Source organism: Engystomops pustulosus, chromosome 8 (genome assembly GCF_040894005.1).
Source record: "Engystomops pustulosus chromosome 8, aEngPut4.maternal, whole genome shotgun sequence".
Lineage (NCBI taxonomy): Eukaryota > Metazoa > Chordata > Amphibia > Anura > Leptodactylidae > Engystomops > Engystomops pustulosus.
The window spans coordinates 30,092,748-30,119,851 of NC_092418.1; the positions used below are offsets into that span (position 1 = coordinate 30,092,748).

The 27,104-nt window shown below is 41.4% G+C and overlaps 1 protein-coding gene across 1 annotated transcript; it reads right to left on the reverse strand.

Annotated features, from left to right (window-relative positions):
* Positions 1–1,609: 1,609 nt before the first annotated feature.
* On the reverse strand, positions 1,610–25,190 carry NPTX2 (neuronal pentraxin 2). Its single transcript, XM_072120485.1, has 5 exons — positions 24,468–25,190; positions 20,899–21,115; positions 15,319–15,563; positions 10,357–10,536; positions 1,610–9,024 (listed from the first exon to the last, which is right to left on the reverse strand). Exons 1-5 carry the CDS (start codon positions 24,900–24,902, stop codon positions 8,797–8,799), a joined length of 1,305 nt encoding a protein of 434 aa, XP_071976586.1. The 5' UTR covers positions 24,903–25,190; the 3' UTR covers positions 1,610–8,796.
* Positions 25,191–27,104: the final 1,914 nt, after the last annotated feature.

The following is a 27,104-nucleotide window of genomic DNA, read 5'->3' on the forward strand; positions in this document are numbered from 1 at the left end:
AAAAGCTTGTACCCTTGCCTAGTGCCTGCATATTAATTTCTGGTTGTGACCTGGGTTCCGTATTTGACCTTGATCCTGTTCCACCTGCCTTGATCTGTTGCTACATCCAGACTCTGATGCCATACTGCCCGTGCTGACCTCCTGCCTGTCTCCGACTACGGTTCTACCTAATGTCTGTGTACCTCGCCTTGGCTGCCACCGCAGACAAAGTCGCACCTGTGGAATGACCTGGTGGTACCACGCCTCAGCAAGTCCAACCCACTTTACCGCAAGTTGAAAACCAGGTGCCACTTACATTCCGGTCCCAGGTGTCGGCTTATGTCATCTTCTGCGGTGGTCCAGTGGGTCCACTACCCCTGGAGCCTGACACGATCTAAATCTTTGTACTTGAAAATGGAAAGTGAACAGTGAAGCCCATGTAACTATGCACGAATTTGGATAATCTAGAATGTTGCCTCTTGTACATAGCCCCTGTCCTTATGCCATGCTATGGGATTTGGACATCCTTGAGAAGGTCCTGGGCTACGAGCCAGACTGGAGAGATATATTCCAGTAATTCACACTTTTACGGACTCAAGATGTGCATGTATTATGTGATACCAATTCATCTAAATGAGCGGCATGTAACATCACATCAACTGCTGTCGGGAAAATAAGTGACCTACGAGGATTTCTGCCACCAAACTGGTTGTCTAACGAAGGTCGTAAGTGATGGTGATGAGCGTGCTGACCTCTTTAAGTGTCTGATTTAGAGCTACCTCCTGTCATTTATGGTCAACCAGTGTTTTATGGATGAATACCACCACTAAAATGTAGCACATTCCTCCATAGGAAGTTGATGTGTACCCTACAGGAGGCAACAATCAATCAGTAAAAACCAATTGGTAAAAGATAAGAGAGGTGTTTTCATGAGCACGGGTGGATAAGGCTGCCATGGGACTTGGGCTGTATGAATATTAAACCCCTTACGGGTCTGAAATTACTTCCTACATATGGTACCGGAATCAATCTTCTCGGGAAATGGATGATGTGCCTTTCTACCTTCGCTTACAAGATCTTTGGAGGACCTTCAAAGGTCCTAAAATGGCTCTTGTGTACAAGTACATTGGGTGAAGTTCTTTCTCAGTATAAAATTTGGAGAGTAATTTGGGTGGCCATGGGTCTCCTTGAAGTCTTGGGCCCTGGGCTATCGCCCAAACTGCCCATATTATGATCCACTACCATTCATGGGGTATGTACCCACGAGATTATGGGTTACAAGAAGCAAACTGGTTTTGGCAAATGTTAGTATACGTAGATCTAGGGCTAAATATTTGGACCACCTGGTTTACCTCCTCTGAGGTCAACATTTGCGCAACCTCAACCGATTCAGCATGAAAAGTTTTATCTCCAAAATCCTTCTGTCTATAATAAAACCGATCCCTCCATTTCGGAGCTGACAGAACTAGCAAACATCTCCAAGAACGCGGATGACTGGAGGTTTCCATATGCATGAGCATAAATATTTAATATCATGTGTATGCAGGTCAGGCATGAGAATATAGAAATCGCATCAGTAAAATAAGGACATGGGGAACTCTTACACAAGCAGAAGAAAATCCATCAAGAAGAAGAGTAAGAATCACTTTCCAGTGACATTTTATAAGCTAAGGCATCATGAGAAACAATGGAGCAAACACTTCGGTATAATTAGCAGCACACAATTAAAACACAATTATCTGGCACTGCGTCTTTAATTAAAACATCAGAGGATCGGCCTGGTAGCAGTTATAAAATCTGACCTATATCTACAAAGGAAGGTTATCTCTGCGGCAGGTCAATGGACATTACATACACATATGAAAAATAAATATTATACAACTTTATAAATCTCTCTTCTTCCCTGACACATTTCTCTCCAGACTCTCCAGAACTCATATAATATAATATAATATACCCGCAAGCTTTATATCCATACAACAAGGAAAGACAACTTTTGGCAGGTTGGCAGGAATACGACTCCCATGAAGCAGTACAAACATCTGAAGTAATGAAGCCCACATTATATTCCATTCACCATCAGTGTTGGCAGTGCTGTCATTTTACAAGCTTCAAGGGATCATCTAGCTACAAGCCCTATTCATTTGCCCTATGTCACATGGGTATCGTAGGGAATGGTTCCTCTCTTAGGTTCTAAGGATTGGTTTCCTTACCCAAAATCTTAGGATTTGGTTCCTCCCCTGGGACAGAATGGTTCATTTCCTGATCCAGGAACTAAGGGTTTGGACCTAGGACCTAAGAGTTTACTTCCTCAACTAGGAACCTAAGGATATGGTTCCTAAACTATAACGGCTTTGGTTGCTATACTGGATAAGGATTGGGATTTCACTTATGACCTAAGGATTTGGTTACTCACCTGTAACCTAAGGATTCATATTTTTACCTAAACCCTAAGGATTTGGTTTCTCAACTAGGACCTGAGAATTTGGTTCTTTGAAAAAGACCTAAGGATTCGGTTCCTCACTCAGGACTTTAGAATTCTCTTGGACTTAAGGATCCATTGGAATGGCTTTTATTTGTTAGATGGTGGCATTCCAACTTCTGTGTCCCCCAATAATTTCTCAAGTGTGACTAATGTCCTTTAAAAATGTAGGGGCAGAAGGGGATGATCCAATGGATTCTTTTCAGATTTAAAAGTGTTTCTATAGACCAGTCAACCACTCTCCAAAGCCCAGACCCAACTGTACATGGCACAGTTGGGCACTTCTGCCCTTTATCGTAGTAGACAATCTCAGCACCTGACCTTCAGCCAGTTGATCAAAGGTTCTGACAGGTCAAAAGTTTTATTAAATGATATTTCGATTTTCAACTCCAATTACACCAATTAAACATCCATAGCCCTCTTCCATAGGTGGAATCCAGCCATAGTTCCATCCAACTTGTCCCAGGTCAAGACCATGCTTGTATAATTCATGAAAATGAATGACCTCCACAACAGTTGTGGTCTATAGAGTAATTAAAACCCTTTGAAATCACTAAACGTAACTGACTAATTGGTAAAAGGGTAAATCAATATGGGTTCCACCACCTAGACCTAAGTAATTGCTAAAAAAAAAGGTTCCCCCCAGCTGCCAGATGATGGTAAGGAAGAGTTAGGAAGGTAAATGGTACAACGTGCACCCACCACTCCATCCACACTCCATAGGAGTAGAGGAAACTGCCAAGCACTTGTAGAAGGTATCACCTGTGCCAAATGTTGTTTTCCACTTTTTTATGACAGATTTAGGATTTTTTTAGGCAGTAGCTACTCATTGCACAGATTATCATGAGAAAGAAAGCATGTTAGTAACACACAGCAATAGAAATTAAATGGCTTCTCTAATAACATGGTGCAAACAACTTCCAATGAAGCTACAGGACATACATAGTTAAATTTTTCCCCCTTTTCCTTTTCTAGAAATGTCCAGGCATAAGTGTCAGGGGATGATCATATTTTCGATGTAACATGGCTTTGTAATATGATATCCCAAGATGAAGTGTCTGTTTATGACCAACTAGTGATTGTGTAGTGAATTACAGCCCGTGAAGGGTTTTACTACCATGTCTTAATATTGGATTGGAAAAAATTAAAGCCCTTCACCAATTTGGAGTTAATGGGTGGTTCCATGTATAAATCCATTTGCACAGGACTGGAGGATAGCTTCAGCGCACTACTGAGGTCCTCTGGATTCCCCATGTGAATGTTATGGTGGTGCTCACTCTATTACTCCATTCAGTCCTTTGAGACTTGGGACAGTTTCAGGGGTTAAAAAACATGCTGATTTACATACACAACTCTTTTTCATTCACATGGGGCATCTATGGACTTAATTTCTTCTGAAATTTGACCTTCGGAGACACCTAATCCATATTCTGTGGGTAGGGACTAGGACTAATTTGTGGGACCACCCTTTCAAATATGGACATATTGATAACTGTTAGCACAACAAAAAGTTTTAAGAATGATTCGAGTTCATCCCAGAATGAATTGGAACCCTCAGTACCAGAGGCCCTACTAAACCGAGCTAACATTGTCACATACATGAGTTACTTGCACCATGTCTTCCACCAAGCCTGAAATGGTTCCAGAACACATTATACAGAATCTGATAATGTAGCACATTGACCAAAAATTGTTCCCTGTAGAAAAACAATTCAATGCATTTTTCACACTGAAATATGACCATGTACATATTTATATGCGGCAAGCGTAGTGAGACTTTGGCACTGGCTCATTGTTGGCTTTTTATAGCAAAGACATCAAGGTTTAAACTTCTGAAAAACCGGTACAGATGGCAAAAAGGATGAAGAATATGAGTGGAATCGCTTACACGGGGCCATGTCTAGATCTTAAAAACTCATTTGGTTATCCTTTGACCCTACTGTAAGTTCTTTCCAAATAATAATACAACATAACGTGCTGGTCTAACCAACAGTAATGGCTACTTCAAGGGGTTTTTTTTTTACCTTGGCAAACCCTTTTTTGTTAGCAATAAGTATTCAATTTCCCTGCAGTGCCCCCACAGGAAAAAATGAGCATTACACAGTTGTCTTTCAAATGCTTGCATTATCTGTGTAACTCAATACAGGACAGGTCCTCCAGGGAGATGGACACTGTCTTTGTAGTTATTCTGCAACTTGGGCAATAAAGGATGATCCTGAACATTGGATCCCCTTTCTTAAATCTGAATTATATTATATGGAAATGTTTTTTTTATAAACTGGATGATCCCTTTAACTCATTAATCATGAACAAATATTACTAATAGCTGCCATTTTGAACTTAAAGGAATTCCCAGCCTATATCCTTTTTTAAAGGCCTTGTATTAAGCATGATTGTTCCACAATGCTCAGGATAGGGGACAACGATCATATCAGTGGGGGTTACACTGTCGGGATCACAAGAAAGGGAGTCCTCTGTTTACTAACTGAGGGAGCGGCAGGTTCATGGGTCCATCCAATATTTGAGGAGCATTAGAAATTGCTGAGCATAGTGGCTGACTCCAGGACAGGAAATAGGAGCCACGGAGAAAGCAGAGCACTGTGATCAAAAATTTTTGATGCTCCTTCAGTATTGAATGGAATGGCAGGATACATCAATTTGTGAGAACAAGGCCCCATTTCTTGTGTTCTTCAGGAGTCCCAGTGGTCCTACTAGCACCACACACATTGTTACCTCCTTTCCGGTGGATAGGCTATAACAATTAAACTTGGTATAACACTTTTAAACTAACAATTCTATTATAAACATCTACTAATAGGGATAATTTGTCCATCTGTGTCCTTTATAGTAGATGTCGGAGCTTATGGAAGACTCCATCAATAACATTCCGTTCATTTAGACTTTTAGAATTCCTTTTTGTGAAAAGGGTCCTCCAAAAATAAGCTGATCCAAAAATAAGCTGATCCAAGGCTGTCCTACCATAGGTCCCCCATAAATGAACTATAGAGGGCACAACAGAAAGTGTCTATTTCCATTCAGTGGTAACATCCAGGGGCTCTCATGTTTTAGGCTAGGAATGACATGAATGATGGTTTATGGTCCAGTATGGTAAATTCTTGGATATTCAATGGGGGTTCTAAGCTTCTACATAACTGGCTTGAGGTTAGACATATTAGTCATGTCCGGCCGTTGACTGATTCATTGAGATAAATAAGCTATGAACAGTTTCCTAAATGTCATTATGGTTCCATATTAATGGAGAAATAAACTACACGCCGAGCCGGTTCGTTCCCTTTAGCAATAGACGGCTACACAAACACAATGTGGAGTAATGAGATGAAACAATCATCATGTTATATGCATTTTAAGGATTTTTTTTTTATGCTACTTGAGTAATGTTTTAACAGCTCCTTAAATCAAAGCGAATACATTAAAAATACTAATTGCAATTCTATTGCCTCTTCCCATTCACAGCTTAATGCAGCTGTCAGCATAATGATCCCGGTAGCGAAGACTGCAATAAGCAATGGATGTGATAAAAGTCGTCTACATTATTGTAGCTCCGTTACATATCAATTTGATTCCTATTTCTCCTAATAAAGTTTTATTGACAAAAGTTTTTTGAACCTAAACTATTCTGTAGCTATTGCTGCATATAAAGAGGTGCCGGTAGACCGCCAGCTACAGATTTGATACTTTGAATTAGCTCTCGATATATATGGCTGTATCTTGGAAACAGAGTTACGTAGTGCAAAAGTATGTGATAAACCATAGCCACCAATCCATTATTAGATTCTATTGGTAAAGTCCAGGTTTAACCAGAAATGGCTTAAAGGGATTTTCCTATATGAGACATGTCATAAGGGTCACAATGTTGGAAACTGAAATTCATTAGTATTTCGCGTAAGATGACATTTTAATGGAGAATTCAAGGAAACATATGAGAAATATATGAAGCAATATCAACGAGGGCTTAGCTATGTGTCAATTACAACCATTGCTTGGTGAGAGTATGGAACATGTGTATACCATAGAAGAAGACCACAAGGTTGGTTTGGACCATTTCGACAATGCCTTTATGGTCCAATGCAAACTGAAATTTGGATCAAGTGTTGTGGTAAAGGTCCAAGTCAAGGTCTATCTTCAATTCAAACCTAGACAAAAAGAAGTCCCATAGTAAAGATGAAAATCGGATCCCCATTATCGTTCTACGTCCACTATGACCCCATAATTGTAAACCTTGTGACATATCTGATTAATATATAACAAATTCTAATAATACAGTTTATTTTTATGCTTATTAGCATACCACAAGCAGCCATTTAAGATTTTGCATGAGATTACAATAATATCTGCCTTATCGGGGGAGAGAACATCACCACTCATGTTCATAGGCCGCGTCTGGTATTACAGTTCAACCTCATTCCACGGACAGCGGTGCCACAGTTTTTGTGAATAAAGACAACCTAATTTGCCTGATCTCAGACAACCCCTTTAATATTTTTAATTAGCAGCCCATTGGATATTGGCATATTGGCTTTGATCAGGTAAAGTGCCTCGTACTAACTCAATTATTTGACTGGCTTTAGACTTGAAATATCATATTATAACAACATGAAAAATTCCATACACTTCTGCACTAAGAATATTTAATATTTTATACATATTTTTTTTTATAGCAGCTCTGGCAAAAAATAGTCAGTATAAATCGGTATAAATTTGATTTTCATCCTGCTCCAAATACTTTATTTACATCATTTGGAGCAAATGAAAGTTGAATAAATATATATAGAGAGAATATAATATATACTTTATCAAAATGTCATTTTCTGGTTGATTCTATTGGCAATAAAGGTATTTTTTTTTAACACGGGTGACACAATACTATAGTGAATATATCCAGAGATAACGCAATGTATGGGGCACAGACAAGCAGGGGTCAAAATTGTAAGTACATAGTAAGTATCTCGACTTTGCACTCTTATCTAGATATAACGAGTTTGCCTATAGTTAATTCTATCATTGTAACTTTTTGGATTGGACCTATACAAGTTCTGGCTCTCATACACACTCAATGAGAGTCCTACCCACAGCCGTTTCTCTCCATAAATATATATATGGTTTGGCCTTGTGTGGGTGGTTGTAGTGGGGTAAGGAGAAAAGACCTTTGACAGACACCTCTGTGTTATGAAAGATCAACCACTACAGATCAACCATGTCAACATGTCCGATCCTTCATTCCTCAACATCTGCTGAATGAACGTTGGTCAGATGATTAGATAGTTCTACAAAAGTCAATTTAAAGGAAGGTTCCTCAGGATAGGACATTTATAGAAATGTCCTCACATTATCTCAGGATAATGTGGTGTCTAGTTCAGGGCCAAAAACCCCTTTAAACACTTAAGGGGTTTTCCAGGAATTCTGTGTAGGCCAAGGCAGGAGTGTCAAAAATAAAGAAAATGCAATGCTCCCAGACAATGCAGCCACGTTGCTTTGGTAATTCAGTTTTTTTGTCTCCACCACCATCCCAAAGTTTTGGGGTGGTCACAAAACCAGCAATGGTCAATGAGTAGTCAAGACCGGATATGACATCCTGTGGTCACAGGAAGTGACATCTTATGGTCTGAAGAGTCCGCTCATTGGCTGAAGTGGGTCCTGGGACCCTATGGAACTTGAAGCCCAGTGCAGGGACAAAAACAGAAAGTACCACAGCAGCACGGGAACTGAGAGGACACGGATTATTCCAGGAAAACCCAATTAAGTTGTAGAACATGTGATGTTTTGGCTAAACAAAAAGACCATTAATGGGCACAACTTAAACTTAAACAACTTAAAAAATACATAATAGCCAATTCTGAACACCACACTGTATCCAAAAGTACTTTGAAGAGGCAGTGCTATGCACTATGGGAATGACCCAAGGCTCCAGCTCCAACCAAATATGTAATGTTTCCACCCACAACTATTTATGTCATGAGTAGTTATAACATATTATCTTAACCGAAGATCAGTTTGGGTGCACCCCTAATAAAAATATGCTAATGACCTTAAATGAGAACGCTACATTAACAGGAAGATATATGGCTACGGCAAAGGAAGCAGTACAATGTGATCTCCCTATAGAAGTGCCGCCATCTTTCTCTGGATTTATGCACTGATAGCTGACACCCATGTGGTATCTTTAATTTAAATTTCACATCAGGAACATCTAAGTGGGTGTTTTTTGTCAAGGGTTTTTAAAAAAATCATCTGAGCAAATAAGTGCATTGTAGGATAAGTAACCTCCTTAGAGATTGTCTCCATAGAGTAGGGCACTTAAGGGAATTGTGTCTTGGTTATAAATCTATTGCACGTTCTTCACATGGCTCCAGGGGTAATTTTGTTGCACCCCCAAATACATCAACATTGTTATCAGCCCAAGGTATAATGTTTCCTGGCATGTTGGCGGTACAGTTGGCTATACTGATGATGTCTTCTGACTTTAGGACACGGTCCCAGATATTGAATTGACTCAGTTCTCCAACAAAAGCTTGGGTGGCATCAAATCTTCCTCCTACGGTGTCCTTCAGGAGACAAAATAAGAGTAAATGAGTCTCATTTTAGATTGGCATCTAAATATTTATATAATCAACATGGTGGGGGATCTTTGACTATTATCATGAGTGGAAAGGGACTCTATGATTAGACTGGGAAAACACCTTGGATATTGGCCAACGGACATCTTTCCTAACCAGAACGTACGTGCAGAATCCTCTGTTGGTGGACAATCTCCATGGTGAAAAAAAATGATTGAACTTATTGAAAAAACAATTTGTCTGACCCTTCTCTCCACCAGCGAGAAAGATAGTATACCACCATGACTTTTACATGCTCAGACAGATTTTCTGAGATCATTCTCTGTTTAGCCAACGTGAAATGTTTGTGGCGAATTTTAGTTAAGGGTATCTACATCCATGGTTGGAGGATATCTCTTCACCCAGACAGCCAAAAGTTCAGAACTTTTTAATAAGTATCCTTATATAATATCTATTGTACTGGGACTGAATTGCTGAGCATGTGTGACCACCAGTGAAGGACACATTAGGTGGACATTCTAAGAGAAAACCACTACAATGTTTAAAACTCTTGTGGGGTGTGTATACTCAGTTGGGACAGTTGGGTAATGGAATCAAGCACCAATGGGCAAATATATCATTCACGGGTGCTAAGTGTACCAACGTATGATGAAGCTCCCACCAGATTTATAAGGAGGCTCCTGCCTTTTGATAAATCCCGGAGGGCAGCTGCAAAGTGCTGCACCAGAGGGGCAATTTTACACCGGGTCTGACATGGCGTACAAATCTTCCCTAGAACCTGTCTGAATGGGCGCAGGCCAAAGGCAGTGTGCAGGAATGCCCCCCTGCACGCTTCCTGCCAAACTGGTATAGAGGCCAAAATAGTTGCAATTCTCGGCCCTGTGCTGGGAATTGTGACTATATCACTGCTTGTGTGAGTTTTTGCATAGTTGCAATTGAAATCAAAACAAATACATTTATCAAATCTCATTACAGATCTAGTATGAACATTGATACTTATATAATAAATGTACCCAGTCCATACACACGGTGCGATTATAAACTCTTCCATTATATACCAAAATGAAAAGTCAAATTTGATCAAAACATATTGTAAAAATCCCCTGATATCCCCTGAAAGTAATCCTGCCACAGAATTGTTGTTTTTATCAACTCCATCCATTCAGAAGAGCACAGTGTTCAGACCAGTTATTTATATGGAACAACAAAAGGACATTGGTCCCATGGGTGCTGTAGGGAAAGCTCTGGAAGTGGTGTGACTATTGTGCTGATGTTTAGAAGGATGGCTATTGTGTAAGGAGTAATTACACCCGCACTCACCTGCTCCTGGCCCAGAATAAGAATTCCATTTGGTTTAATTGGGTGCCAGGGGGCCAGGTTTTCCCCGGAGCCCAGTTTGACGCCATCCAGATAGGCTTCCCACATTCCATCCCTAGTCGTCCATGTGATGCAAATATGGTGCCATTTTCCATCACCAATGGAAAACGGGAGCTGAGCCACCTGTAGGGAATAAACACAATGAGGCATCATTAACTTTTCAATGTTTCTGATATAATTTAACTTCCCAAATGAATAGGGAACAGGTTGTGTAGTGTAAGATTATTGACTCCATGTATGGTGAATCATTTATAAGTGTCTCTTTCTCCTCAAGCGTATTATAACTACATAGATGAAATTCAATAATATTGTGCCGGGGTAATGACTGGTGCCATGGAATATTAAGTGGACGTCCCCATACAGTTCATCAATACTCAACCGGAAGACAAGTCTAGTTACAGCAGAGGACTCAGATTTTATATGTATCACCATCCAACATGACTATGAGCCGTATAGAATAGGTGTTGCCTACACATGGTCAAAATGTACAAATTGAACAGAACATGAGTGAGACATGATGGTTCCATTGTCATCATTCAAGTCTAGTCAACACAGTCATGGAGTGCCATGTCGGAAGCAAATATAATGGCAGTTCATAGTGGCCAGGGGCAGACAGGCCATTCAACCCACCGGGAATGTTCCTGGTGGGCCAACGGGTCTTGGGCCGATGCAGGAGAGAGAGTGCCGTACGATTGCTGTGCTCACTCTCCTCTCTCTCAACATACACAGCCGGCAGTAGGCTTAGTGGCATTGAGGATTGTAAACCAAGCACACTGACATACTAGTGTGTGCCCCCTCTGGCAGGAACTGCTATTCTTTAAGCTTCTTATGCCCTTATTTTTAGAAAAAAAAGGCTTTAAAATTATGCAAATGAGCCTGAGGAGCTCCAGGCTCCATTAACATCTATGGAGTCTGGAGCCTCTCAGGCTCATTTGCATAATGTTAGAAGCCTTTTTTAGTAAAATCCAAGACATACGAAGATAAAAGAAGAACAGATGCCGCCAGAGGGGGCACACACCAATATGTCAGTGTGTTTGGTTTACAATCCTTCATCCTGGTGGTAGATGTCCTTTTAAGTGAATGGGTCCATGAAAATAGTTGACAATACATGGGCTGATCCTGCTTGTAAAAAATATAGATATAGAACTAGTAAAAACATTGCGTTTTGACTGTTCATAGTGTTAGGATAGCAAAGTACATTAAATATTATTAGTAAACTCTACCCAGATTCTCCACATTGGGGTTAGCAGACAGGTCCAGAGTTCCTTTGCAGTAAACTAGGGATGTATGTGTGTAGTGAAATGTTAGGAATAGGTGTCATGGCAGATGTATGGTCATCCTAAGTATCTAAAGCCAGTAACAGGATTTTATTAAGCCTTTGATACACCAATACCACACTATACACTCAGAGAGGTCATCATTCAGATAATCATGTACATCTTGGTATGTTTATATCCCACTTTTGTATTGATAGTGTAAATGGGTGTTATATGGATTTACAGAAAAGTCTAGGTGATATCATTATCTACAGAAAAGTTCTCTGTGTAGCCAATTAGAATTAGTCTCTAGTGACCTGGACTTAGGTCCAATACCACCAGCTAATTCCATCTAAGTGCAGTCGAGAAAAGTATAAGTAATTTCCATCATCTATAAGGTTGGATGGATTCTAATTAAAGGGAAGTTCTCGCCATACAAGGCTGCAGGCAGTGGCCCTGGAGATCTGTGTAACCATACATTTACGTTCCAGAATTGTAGCATTGCAAAGGAACTCAAGATATGTCCTGACAATGCTGTGTTCTTAAAGAGAACCTGTCAGTTAAACAAACCCACACTAACTAAACATATCTTTGAAAAGAGATATCATACAGCAGTACAACTATCCCATATTGTTCCTCCCCATGCCTGTGGTTCCATAGTCCATTCATGAAGTTGACTCAACGTCAAGGCAAATGACGCCCATGTGACTCCGATCATTGTATTTCCATTCAGGAATATTAATGTAATTATTCCCCTATCCCTCAGGAATGAGAGAGATGTTGGCTGTGTGACTCACAGAAGAGAATTCCTGAGGGAAGGGGAATGAGGGGGCTTATTTGTCTTCGGTGAGTCACACACAGTCAGTGTCTCTCTTATTCTTAAGGGAGGGGTAAATGATGTGGCAGACCTGAGTTCACTCAGCTGAAGAGAAAGAAGGCTTCTTGCCAATCAAGAAGCTGAAGGTGCAACTAAGCTCAAACAACATGAATATCCAAAGATGGTGAGATAACTTTACCAAAGGGCTGTGGAACTACGCAGGCATGGAGAGGAACAATATAGGGATAGTTGTACTGCTGTATAATAGCATTTTTCAAAGATTTAGTAAGTGTGGGTTAGTCTATCTTACATTTTCCCTTTAAAGAGTCCTTCTTGCTCATTAGCATAATTTTAAAAATTGATTTTAGAAGGAAGGAGGCCATTTGTGACAAGAAGATTACCACAGCCATGGTGCCTATAACTACCCCCCGGTTTGTCATGCTTGATTTTGATGGTAGATTTCCTTCTGACTCAATCCAAAGAACTAAGAGCACAATAGTGTGAGGACACAACAAGCCAACTACAATCTTAGAATATAAATCCATATATCACATATATCCATATATCACTTTCTGCTGCTAATAATCACACACACACAAAGGTATGGTTACACAGATCCCCCAGGAACAATACCTAATATCCATGGTCATCAAGGGGATTAGACATCCAATCTGCCCTTATAGGTTTTGTAAAGGTCACTGTGAAAGGAGATATCAGACCCCCTTTACCCTGGGGGCAGCTTGTGAAGTATATGTAGTCACTCTCCACTGATTTCTGCAATTCTGGATAGCAAATTCCCAATTAACTTATGTGTCCCATGTGGACATATCCTGGAAATTCTAATTCAAAATTGAAAAGCTGACATTACTCCGGAATCAGAAGAAGCTCTCATGGGATGAATATCTCAATCAGTGAAATTTGCATCTCCCAAACCTTTCGGTCTCCTGTCGGAGATGAGGTGAGATAGACATAGACCTGACAACACATGGGTCTGCATGGGAGCTGCATACACTTTGCAGTATCATTAATAATAGTCAGAAAGTTGGAAAAGCAATTAATCTCCAATACTCCGTGTCAATCTCCTGGCTCCACACCGCTATATTTCCCCGTAGTATTGTAGCGTCACACCTTGGTATTGGGCTGTGGATCCCTATGAAGCGGCGAGCGCTTAACCAATGCTGGCAGCGCTGGGAACACATTTGAGAAGCCTGAATTTACAGCTGCTTGCGAGATCTGTAGGCATTTCTGACAAGCTGCGAAAATCCAGCCTGCCTGAATGGTACGACGGGTCTCCTAGCAACATTTACTACTACTCGTCATGGGAATGTATGTTTACCGGATTAATAAGCGTCGACGAAAACACTACGTCTCCAGTAAATTACAAACTCCGTTATTCGGACGATGCTATAACAAATCAGTATAACGAGAGATTTCATTGCACATTGCACGGCGTAGAATATTAACCTCGTAGCTGCCATTAAATAAATAAATATATATATGAGAATCATTCCAAGTGATGTTCTATATTCTATGACTCTTTATAGATGTAAAAGCTGAAGCGCGAAGAGGAAACGAGTTGGAAGTTTGTGGTCATCTGTGAAGAAGTTAGGGAAAAGAAGTTCTAGACGGAAATTGTGAAGATGCTATTCGTCACCTTTCAGCAACATTTGCAATGCGTACAAGCTACTCTCTCTATGTGGTTTTTGGGAGGAGACCTAGCTGCTGCGACTCACTGCTTCCCCCTCCCCTCTCCATGGAGCTTTATGTAATCTGACACCTCAGTGAGATTCTGTCTTGTAAGCAAGGTGGAATTTAGCAGAGATGTCAGACTGAAAAGTAGATAAGGAAGGAGGGAGGATTAGAAGAGCCAAAGTAAGGGGAGAAGGAATCAATTTTCTCTGATACAATAAAATACAAGGCTGCTTGGAATCACTTGGACTTTCATCTTTTTGAAAACTTAGCTACCATTTAAGATTCCATTTAAGACTGAATTCAGAATACTGTATAGAAGAGACTTTACATTTGATGGCACCTAAAATAAACCTGGTATTTAAGGTCCTGAACCTGTTTAATAGAAATCTACCATCAGAATCCATCATGATAAACGAAGGACATTATTCATAGATCCAGGCACCGGGACTGTGGGAATCTGCTTATATTTGTTATCCATGGCCTCTTCCCTTCTAAAATCAACTATTAATAACAGGCTGTTACATTGTACATGAGATGTGGGAAGTGCTGAGGGATTATGTGGAGGAGGAGACCATGTAACAGCCTGTGAAGGGCTCTCATAGCACCCCTAGGAGCCCTTCTGGCTCATTTGCATTATTTAAAAAGTTGATTTTAGAAGGAGGGAGGTGATGAATAACAAATAGAAGAATATTACCACAGTCTCGATGCCTGGATCTATGAGTAAGTGTCACTGGTTTTTCATGATGGATTTAGATGGTAGATTTCCTTTAAGTCACTCCTGACAGTCACCAAGATCTGGAGACAGCGGAAGAGTTAAATGACGGGTTTCCACTGTCTTCAATCTGCTTTAGCTTCCCATTTGTTCAGTTGATAGCGGCTGTCTAGAGTCTTACTGATGAAAGAACAAAAGTCAAAATGTCCCCAAAAAGGCGCAAAAATTGCAATGCTCCAAAAAATCTCTCAAAAAGAAAGAAAAAAACAGGAAGAAATATAAAGCTAAATGACCCCCAAAGTATCACAAATCTGTATGTTGTTGGTCAAACCCATGAAGACCCCCTTTATTTCCTATGTATAGATGTGTTGGCATAGGTGAAGCTGCTGTATGTTTTAGGGCTCTGTACAGATACACAGATCACTTACCTTGTCATTAATGAGAAGTTCTATAGGATGATTCCCCCACTCGATCAGCACAATCTCATTGGCCTGGCCTTGTACGGCGTATGAGAATGGGGTCCCGATACCGGGTGACGCACTGGACTTCAGCCACATGCAGATTGTAAATGCAAATAACTCGGGCAAAGTCTTTTTAATCTTCCCGTACAAGTAATTGGTGCGAAGTGGGAGAGAGACCTTGAAGTCGTCCGGAGATTTGAATGCGCTGCTGCCTGTACCAATACACAAGGTTACAGCAAAATGTGACCGGATGATAAAAATACAGATGATAGATACTAGATTTTATCATGTTATTCCTTATACAAGTGGTGGCGCTGCTGAGCTGAAGAGCATCGGAACGCACTCAAGTACACCGGCCTATTCCTAGTGAAGGTAAGTGCAATTTTCGCTACACATTTTTTTTTTAAATGCGGCGGTTTTTCCGAATCCGTCGGGTTTTCGTTCGGCCACGCCCCCCGGTTTCCGTTGCGTGCATGCCGGCGCCGAGGTGCCAAAATCCGATCGCGTGCAACAAAATCCCGGGGCAATTCAGGTACAATCGGCGCAAATCGGAAATATTCGGGTAAAACGTCGGGAAAACGTGAATCGGGCCCTTAGTAAATGACCCCCTATGGGTCAGATTAACTTACCCGGTCCTGTAGCAATCCCGTGGTGCGTTGTCCAGCGAGGATTCGGGTCTGCCGCGATTCACTAAGATCGTGCGCCCAAGTTCCTGCATCCGTCGCTTCTGTTCACCTGCTTCTTCCTGGTGCGACACATTTCTAAATGTTAAATCCCGTGCCTTGTCCGAATTCGTTGGGTTGTCCGACGGCCCCCCTGATTTCTGTTGCGTTCAAGCCGGCTCCGATGCGGCAAAATCACCAATATGATTGGCCAGAGATCTCCCACAAGAGCCATAGTAGGGCCATGTGTGCAGTACATGGCGGTATATTATTATCCTGTCTTATCTTCACACAGCGTCCTATCACATTGTGAAATAGATGGAAACATTCAGCTTCCTGACTTTTCACGTTCCTGTCCTTTTCCATGTGTTATACAGCGATTAAATGTTCTTAAATTAAAGTTAGCTTAAAATGGAAAATCTAATTTGTCTCCCTTCCAGTAACACGATCCACCATTATAGCAGATTACAGGCACTTTACACTAAGTAACGCAGCCCGGCTTTTATCTGCCCGGTGCTAGGAGCCTGATTTACTGCAGTATTATAGATCACATGATGCATTATATGATATGGGGTATGTGGCTGTAGTGGTACTATAGCGATGTGGCTAGCTGTAGGGGTATATACTCTGGTAGTATTAGTACTGTACATGACACATTGGCTGTGCTACTCATATACTGCGTAAAACAAATTCTACTTAGCCCTTCTAGATCTCATATTCTCACTGTCATGAGCAAAAGTTTATAATGCACAATATACTGATGTCAGTGTCATGTACTGCAGTAGTAACATATCAAGTCTTATCACACCTAATAAAAACCAATCAGATACTAGTAAGATTTTATGGTGAGTAGATACTGTATATATTCTGGCATATGTATCTGTTAGTGTGCATTCACATGACCGTCGAGGCAACATATACATATACACCTGACGGCTATGGCTCCCGGGCCCAGTATGGTGAGCACAATGAGTGCTCACTGCTCTGAGACGTGGCACAAAAAAGATATAGCATTTTTGGCCGTGAGAACAGCCATGCGGCATTATTTTCTATGGACATATGGCCGCCCGGCCATATGCACCTTTAATACGATATATCATATCTACTTTTATATAAATATCCTGTCTAGTCCTTGTCTCTGACTATCTGACAGGGGGTCCTGTCAGTATTCTGCTGCTTACTCATTGCCTCTTACTGGTCTATTATAGGCAACCCTTACAGTAGCCATGTACCTAGCCCTTGTCTCTTTACAATATATGGCCCCTGTCAATAGTCCGCTGCCTAGTCCCTGCTGATGACAGTTTCTGTTATAGGGTCCTGTCAGTATCCTGCTGCCTAGCCCTTATCTCTGACTGTTTCCTTTATAGGATACCTTTGAGCATCTTGCTCCCCATCCGCTATCTCTGACTATTCCTGTAATGGGGTCCTGTCAGTATCCTGCCCTCTACCCCTTATCTCTGACTATTCCTGTTATGGGGTCCTGTCAGTATCCTGCCCTCTACCCCTTATCTCTGACTATTCCTGTAATGGGGTCCTGTCAGTATCCTGCCCCCTAACCCTTATCTCTGACTATTCCTGTTATGGGGTCCTGTCAGTATCCTGCCCCCTAACCCTTATCTCTGACTATTCCTGTTATGGGGTCCTGTCAGTATCCTGCCCTCTACCCCTTATCTCTGACTATACCTGTTATGGGGTCCTATCAGTATTCTGCCCCCTACCCCTTATCTCTGACTATTCCTGTTATGGGGTCCTGTCAGTATCCTGCCCCCTAACCCTTATCTCTGACTATTCCTGTTATGGGGTCCTGTCAGTATCCTGCCCTCTACCCCTTATCTCTGACTATACCTGTTATGGGGTCCTATCAGTATTCTGCCCCCTACCCCTTATCTCTGACTATTCCTGTTATGGGGTCCTGTCAGTATCCTGCCCCCTACCCCTTATCTCTGACTATACCTGTTATGGGGTCCTATCAGTATCCTGCTCTGTTTAGATTACAGTTGTGTGATGTCACTATCCAGGTGCCTTGTCCTCCTCGCTGACTGTTTCTGTATCCTGCTCAATAGCCCTTATCTCTGACTGTTTCTGTATCCTGCTGCCTGGCCCTTATCTCTGACTGTTTCCTTTATAGGATCACTTTGAGCATCTTGCTCCCCATAAGCTATCTCTGACTGTTAATGTTATGGGGTCCTGTAAGTATCCTGCTGCCTAGCCCTTGTCTCTGACTGTCAATGTTATGGGGTCCTGTCAGTATCCTGCTGCCTAGCCCTTGTCTCTGACTGTTAATGTTATGGGGTCCTGTCAGTATCCTGCTGCATAGCCCTTGTCTCTGACTGTTCCTGTTATAAGGTCCTGTCAGTATTATACCGCCTAGCCCTTGTCTCTGACTGTTCCTGTTATAAGGTCCTGTCAGTATTATACTGCCCAGTCTGATGACGTTTCTGTTACGGGCGTCTGTCAGTAGTGTCCCAGTCCTTGTTTCTGGTTCTGTCAGTAATCTACCAGATCTTTCATCGGACTCTTTTAGATCCGTGAGCAAGGGATACATGTACACACAGGAGCAGCTGATTACTAATGATATGTGGCCCTTTGATCTTCATAAATAAGATTTGGTCCAGTGAAGGATGAACCTACAGGACTTCTCAGTAATCTCATGTGTGAACATAATCATATGTCTGTGTGGCTTCTTAAATAATCTCCCCAGTTTATTATACAGATGGTCAGACAGGTTGAGGGATTGTACCCGGCCTGTGTGGGTCAGGAGTGTACTGTGGACCAGTATAAAGTGTTTGTATTAATCACACATACACTTCAAGATCTCTGCTTGCAGTCATTCCTTAGGAAGAATCACCATCCAGAGGATAAGGAGCCTGTGTGGCCGGGTCATGGCTCATCAACACCTCCAATTACATCACATATTTATGCACAGATATCCATGTTATCAGCTGATCAGGATAAGCGTAGTCCAATGTAAGGTTATTAATCAATGACAAGTATATGATGGGCAGAATGATTCCTACTAGTATATATGACTTTATATGTTTAAACCGGAGCATGGACATTGGTCCCGCTATTCCTGAAGATGCTCAGAGCCCTCATCCATCCTCATTACTGGGCAGTGACTGCTCTGCCTGGGGCAGTACTTGTTTCCTCGGTCCTGGAGGACTGACATGTCCAGTGAATATGAATTCATGACCCACGGCTCTGGATCCCACAGTAACACAGGCCGCTCCATCTGCATTGTGTATAGATGTCATACAGGGAGTAGGAGCCTCATGTCCACTACTATGTCTGTATTTCTGTGTCATGCATGACCCATGTGAGGTGTTCTGTAGGGCAGCACTTATTATTAATCACCCATGCTAGGAAACACACATATATATATATATATATATATATATATATATATATATATATATATATATTAGTATATAGAATAGTTTGTGTCTATGTATCTGTACAAAGATGTTCTGTAAGGTAAGTATTGGGGGAATTATCATAGGGTAGTGCACTAGTGTATGATGTTTCCACCGCCCTCCCAGCACCTACTGATAAATCCGGCATGGGAAAGTCCAACCTGGCGAAGGATTGCACATATGGGTAGTGCGGCCCACTACACCACCATACATGTTCATGGCTCATCGACATTGGAGTGGAGGTGGCTTAAGGGGCAAATAGATGCAATTTTTGGCTGTATGCCCAGAACTGTGCCTATAGAGATTGTATGGATGATTTCAGACACACACGTTCTGATAATAACTAGGTATGGAGGGGGGCTGCTGGTTCACGCTTGCGCATTGCCTGAATGGGCGCAGGCTATGGGGCTATTCTACAACAGGACAGGCCTGGCCTAGAAGTGCTCTGCAGCGCTGTACTGCTGACTGCCGGGATTTATCAGGAGGCCAGAGACTACTGATAGATCTGGCCTATAATCAATGTGCCCCTATCTACCTAATGGATAGATGGCAGCAGATCCTAAAAAATTTGGGGATCTGGATGTTTTGCCTCTTTTTCCATTGGATATCAAAAAGGGTTCCCAACCTGAGCCCAAGGTCATTGTGCCGCTCCTCCCCATGTTAGGGGTCGTGTAAACACTGCACTGCTGTAGACTTTCCTGTACTATCTTTCTCTCATCTATGTATCTATCTAGTATACAGGAAAAAAAAAACAGCACCCTAGTAGATCCAGTGAAAAACACCAGTTTTAATCCAATTATTAATTGTTCCATTGTTCAATGCAACAATTTGGCTTGCTAAGTACTTGAAAAATGTTCTCTATGAGCTAAAATGTTGGATTGAACATGGGTTAAAAGCACTGTTTTTCACTGGTTCTACTGGAGTGCTGTTTTTTTTGGGTTTTTTTTACTGTATACTATTTTGGGAGGCTACTATTTTTAGCCTGGCCCTTATAATCGTGCAACCATCAACGTTTGTTGTGCTTTTTTCTGTGCTTCCACAAAACTTCCCTGTTCTATCTATATCTACACTACACTATATATAGTCTATGGGACACATTTATCGTACGCTGGCGCTGTTTTCCGGCATACAAGCCATGCTAATCCCCCCCTATTTGTCAATCTATTAGATATTTATTATCTATCTCATATCTATATATAGTCCATTTATGATCTATTTATCTCCCTATTAATCTATTTTCGAAGATTATAAAACTTGTTTGCATTTTTCCATAAACAGCTCCATATCGGTCAGCAGGTCATGCCTGGTATTGCAGCCTACATGCAGTGTGTAGTAGCAGAGCTGTAATACTACACACAACCTGTTATGTGAGAACAGCAGCAGAGATATTCTGATCCTGGAAAACTCTATAAATGAACCAAATCCCTAAAACTTCCTTTGTCCCATTTTCACCATTCTAATGCTTTTCTTACCTTTCTCCAGCTCGCTGACTCTCTCCAGGAGGGCGGTCAGGGCAGATTCGGTCCTGTGCCTGTGTGCGGCGCTCTCATTGTGGAGCAGTGACTTCTCGTCTTCTAGTTCTGCCACTTTATTGAGGAGCTGGTGCTCCAGGTCCCCGAGCCTCCTCTGGAGCATCTCCCGCAGATCGCTGGGCAGAGCCGAATACGACACATTGGATCTCAACTGAAGCTACAACAAAATAAAGACAATAATTAGACATCTGATGGATACGTTACATAGTCAGAGTCTCACTTCTCCCAGCAATGGATATGGCATCATCCTCCGGAAGACCTCACCCTTTATATGCCAAAATGTGCCGTCCTACTGGAAGCCAAATCTATATGATGAATGTAGTCCAGTTTGTCAGGAACCTTTGATCACTCATCATGATGTCGCATTGCCTGAAAAGGTCATTTCAGTTTTGGGGGGAAAAAAGTTTAATAGACTTTCTCAAGTAATTTCTTGTAATTTTGAAGATCTCTGCTTGCTGTCACGTAATAGCATGTGATGGACACCAGTGTACAGATCAATATAATAAAATTATAAGGAACCTATGTGATAACATAAACCCTTGATACTATGCTTCATATAGTATAACAGCAAGCAGAGATCTTGAAAACTGTGAAAAAGAGCCAGCTCCAAATTGCATCTGGGCTCCTGTTTAAGGGAAATCTACTACCAGAATGAAGTATAGTAAACCAAGCACACGGACATACGAGTGTGTAACCCAGTTCTAAGCTTCTAATGCTCTTGTTTTTAGGAAAAAAAGGTTTAAAAATTATTCAAATGAGCATTAACAGCTATGGATCCGGGAGCCCCTCAGGCTCATTTGCATAATTTTAAAAACCTTTTTTTTTGTTAAAACAAGGACATAAAAAGCTTAAAGAAGAGCAGAAATTGTCAGAGGGGCACACACCAGTATGTCAATGTGCTTGGTTTACAATCCTTCATCCTGCTGGAAGATTTCCTTTAAGGAAAAATGAAAAAATAGAGGCAACTAGATGGAAGGTCTATTGAAGTCTATGGGGAATGGAAGGTGAATGGTTACTTCTAGAGAAGAGCACACTCTATGGTCGGGTTTGCTCATCTCTAGAAGTAACCATTCCCCTTCCATTCCTCATAGACTTATTTACTTCATCAGTTTTTTGCATAAGTTATTCTGAGCCACAACCAGTCCAACATACAGAACAGGAGGCAATCTGTCCATTATAACCTATCTCTGTGTGGTCACCACAATAACTCATGAAATAATTGATGTGTGGACCATATAATGGATATTACAAAACATGTATTTGCTGAACCTATAACACCCCTTTAAGTGATGATTTCATCTCTGCTCCATAGACATGCATCGCATCATGTAGCACCTAAGGGTGTGCAATACTGCCTCACATTCCAGCGCGTGTAATGATGCCGGAGATTATAATGTTCTTCTAATTCTAGAAGGCATTGTGCAATAGCGATGCCACTCACTGGGAATAGCTGTATACCCAATAGAATAGCAAGCGCCATGAAAATAATGAGTACACAACACAGTGTGAGGCTCGCCTGAGCTGCCCTATATAAGCAACTTCATTAAGTCGTGCACAGACTGATCCTTTTAATATTATATAACATCGTATCATTTGTCAAGTTGTATTAGGATCAGTGCTGGGTGCATAGGAAGCCATTGATCATAATAATTGCATTACATAATACTTAAAGTGATATGAACTATTAAGAACCGATAAGGGAAAATGGGGTGTTGGGTTTGTGCGTCTCCTATTCCAATAAGTTGCTCTAGAGCTAAGAATGTAGTGAAAGTGAATTTTAAATACTGTAAATATTTTGTTTATTAAGATATTAGTTTGATACAATGTATTTGTAATGGTTAATAGAATCTACATGTCCGCACATTACACAGCCCCCCAATCAGCAGAACATACATGGCACATAACAGCTATGATTATAGGTGTAGGGAATCAGCCTCTCGCAATGGTATAGAGATGCGCAGATGGACACCTACACTGTAGACACCTCAGCTTTTGGTTTTTAATATCAGACCCCTATAGATTACATATAGAGAGAGAAGCTGTGAACAATCGTGCTGTCTTTAGATAGATAGATAGATAGATAGATAGATAGATAGATAGATAGATAATAGATAGAAAGAAAGAAAGAAAGAAAGAAAGAAAGAAAGAAAGAAAGATAATAGATAGATAGATTGATAGGTAGAAAGATAGATGATAGATAGAAGGAAAGAAAGATAGATAGATAGATAGATAGATAGATAGATAGATAGATAGATAGGAGATAGATAGATAGATAGATAGATAGATAGATAGATAGATAGATATGAGATAGAAAGATAGATAGATAGATAGATAGATAGATCAATAGATAGATAGAAAGATAGATAATAGATAGAGAGATAGATAATAGATAGATAGATAGATAGATAGATAGATAATAGATAGAGAGATAGATAGATAATAGATAGAAAGAAAGAAAAGAAAGATAATAGATAGATAGATTGATAGGTAGAAAGATAGATGATAGAAGGATAGAGGATAGAAGAAGATAGAAGGAAAGATAGATAGATAGATAGATAGATTCGATTAGATTACTGTGCATAGTAATGAAGTAAATGCAACAAATTTAAACGGAACCCAATTGCTTGGGAAGAGGAGGAATAGAACAAAAAAGGTACATAACAAGATCACACAAGTATCTGTTTTACAACTCAAAGTCATACCTAAATAAATTGTTAGTTGAACTGGGTATAGGAATAAATGGAAAGAAAAATGCTGAATATTAGGAATGATAGATGCACAGATAGATAGATGCACAGATAGATAGATAGATAGATAGATAGATAGATAGATAGATAGATAGATAGATAGATAGAAGATAGATAGATAGATAGATAGATAGATAGATAGATAGATAGATAGATAGATAGATAGATAGATAGAGATAGATGTGTGATACAGTAGAGAGATATGACATAGACACATGCATAGCAAGATACACACATACATAAAAGGAGATGTGTAGATAGGATATGAATGAGTCTAATAAACAAACGTGCATAAGCTGTCATCATCATACACATATAGCGGATCTGAGTCTGTCATGGTAAAGCAGAGTTGAGTTGGCCATGTGCTAATTCGTGATTTATTTCATGGTTTCTTCTATAGACAGTTATTCCTTGTAAATTTCCCTACACACTTCACTAAATCAATTAGTCAATCACAACTCTAACTCTGCTACATCCACATAGATCAGAGCTAATGACTTTGTCACGGGTCCTGCCTGTGCTCAGCACTCATGACATGGGACAGCTCCCTGTGCTCCCTATGGCTGACTCTCTATGCACTGACCGTGGTGCTGAGGATCGGCACAGTGTGAACACAGCTCTGCACCAGTAACTCCCCTCCCTTATAGTGATCATGAATGGGAGCTGCTCAGCATTACATCATGTGTCCAGATCTCTGCTCTGAGACCAGAAGGACCATTCATAAGAAGGTGCAATAAACTTTGAGAGCCCCCTCCTCCTTACCTCCAGATTCTCCAGTCTGTCTTTTAGGGTCTGCATGGTGCGGCTGAGCTGATCTATGACCTGGCTGGGGTCCCTGGGCAGATCCCCCATAGTGTCTTTTCCTCCTGATTTCCCAGGCAGTTTTTTCCAGGATCCATGCTTGCCATCCTCTGCCAGACTCTCACAGCGGCTCAGCTTGGCAGTCAGCTCCCTGATGGTTTCCTTTTGGTTGCCTATGGTCTCCTTCTGTTGTAGGATGGTCTCCCGGAGCTGGATGACTGTAGCTCTCAGCTCTTCTTCAGGGGTGCCAGTGAAGCCTGGCATGGGGCACCCTGGGGTGGCATCAGGGGGCAGAGCAGTGCACACAAAGCGTTCCCCAGTGTTTTCCTGTTTCTTGATACTATTGCCTGTAGCAAAAGCAAGTAAACAAATAATCCCAGTAAGCAGGAGGATCATCCCGACTACGACCGCTCCACACCACAGGCTGGACTGTTTGGTTTGTATTGTTAAATCGTCCCGTACCGACGACTAAGAAGAATTTAAGATCCAAGAAGTCTTCACTCAGATCTGTGCAACTGGGGTTGTGAGCTAAAAGTCGGCTCTAGTTGGATGGTGGAGTGTCTTGTGCGCTGAAGTTGGACCATGCGTCGTCGGATACTTCTTGGAGCCTCTCTGGCTGCTCTCTGAGCTCTTCTCCCTTACAGAGCTGTCTGCTGTACAGCCTCAGCTCACTGCTCATCTTAAAGGGGCAGAGGCATCAGCAGCAGCAGGCGGGTCCTGCTGAATGGCAGCATCTTTCCTACTCACACGTCATCTGATCCTACCACACTGTACAGACTGGAGAAGGGATTATAAAACGCTACTGTATTCAATGCAAAGTACAGGATGAAACTGTTGGTGCATTGTGGTGCAATCTCTGCATGTGCTTATACTAACTCATCGACCATAATTTAACAAACCAGAAAACATTTCATTTGTATTCTGTTCCAAAATTAATATATTATAATAACAGCAACTGTATCAGGATATGGATAAGAGCTTTTTAAAGGAATCTGTCAAAAACCCACATATATGCGAGTTTACAGTATATAGGGTATACAGTATGTATGTATATACAGTACGTGTATGTATTTAAAGTATGTGTATATGTTAAAATAGGTGTATAAACGTACAGTATGGGTATTTGTTTGCACAGTAAGGGTATGAATTACTGCATATTGTTACTGCATTACTGCATAATGCATGAATTGTTTCTACAGTGTATGTATGTACTGTAAGTCTATGAATCTAAATGCGGATGTTTGCACATTAAGCATATGAATGTATTGCATGCGTAAATGTTTCTACAGTCAGTGTATATGTGTACTTTGTGTGTATATTTGTACAGTAAGTGTATAAAAGTACAGAATGGGGCAGATTTACTTACCCGATCCATTCGCAATCCAGCGGCGCGTTCTCTGCGGGGTAATATGTGTGCACAGTAATTGTATGAATGTAAAGAATGGGGCACATTTACTTACCCATCCGCTGTAGTTCACCGAAAGTGCATTGTCCGACGATAATGCAATCTCCCATGATTCACTAAGATCGTGCGTCCGATTTCATGAATGTGTCGCTTCCCTGCTCAAGTCCAACAGAGTTCACCTTCTTTTTAATGGTGCATGTAAGTGCTTGGGCGTGCAACACAATTTGAAAGTTAAATCCCGTGCTCAGTCCAAATCAGTCGGATCGTCCGTACAGTACGCCCCCCAATGTGCGTCGCATGGAAGCCAGCGCAGCTGCTACAAAAAACGTGTGCACCATAATTCCAGTGTAGACACTTGTTAAATACCTGTGCAAGCTGTTTAATCCACAGAAAAGGCGAACAGTCTAACAAAAGTGAGCAGCCCGACCTTTAGTAAATGAGCCCCAATGGTATGCTTGTACAGTAAGGCTATGAATAAATAACATGGGTATATATGCACAGTAAGCATATGAATGTAAGGAATGTGTATGATTGTACAGAAAGGGTACAGATGTACAGTACGGAATATGTTTGCACAGTCAGTGTATGAAGGTATTACATGTGGATATGTTTATACAGTCAGTGTATGAATGTACAGTATGTGTATAATTGCAAAGTAAGTCTTAACGAACTGTACACTAAGTGTATACATTAGGCTTTAGTCACACTGCCGTTGCCCGCCCGTACCGTACCGTAGCGGGCAACGGCAGTGTACGTGGAGAGGAGGAGGAGGTGAGCACAGCTCACCCCCGCTCCTCTCCATAGCAACCTATGGCGCACGGCGCCGTATTACGGGAAAAGATAGGACAGGTCCTACCTTTTTCCCGGGTACGGAGCGGTACGGTGCCGCACGTGTGCTGCACCGTACCACTCCCGTAGGGTGCCGTGCGCCCATTGCTGCCAATGGGGGACGTATATCGGCCGTATATACGTCAGCCGTATATCCGTCCCCCATACGTTAGTGTGAATGTAGCCTTATTGGGGGTCATTTACTAAGGGCCCGATTCGCGTTTTCCCGACGTGTTAACCGATCGGATTGTGGCGCATCGGCGCCGGCATGCACAAGACGGAAATCGGGGGGCGTGGCCGAACGAAAACCCGACGGATTCGGAAAAACCGCCGCATTTAAAAAAAGAAATGTGTCGCTTGGGACG

Coding starts and splice junctions, on each gene's coding strand:
- NPTX2 (XM_072120485.1), bottom strand. CDS start 24,902: ATGATCCTCCTGCTTACTGGGATTATTTGTTTACTTGCTTTTGCTACA. Junction 21,116..24,467: donor ACAGACTGGAGAATCTGGAG/GTAAGGAGGAGG, acceptor ATTTTGTTGTAG/CTTCAGTTGAGATCCAATGT. Junction 15,564..20,898: donor AGTCAGCGAGCTGGAGAAAG/GTAAGAAAAGCA, acceptor GTATTGGTACAG/GCAGCAGCGCATTCAAATCT.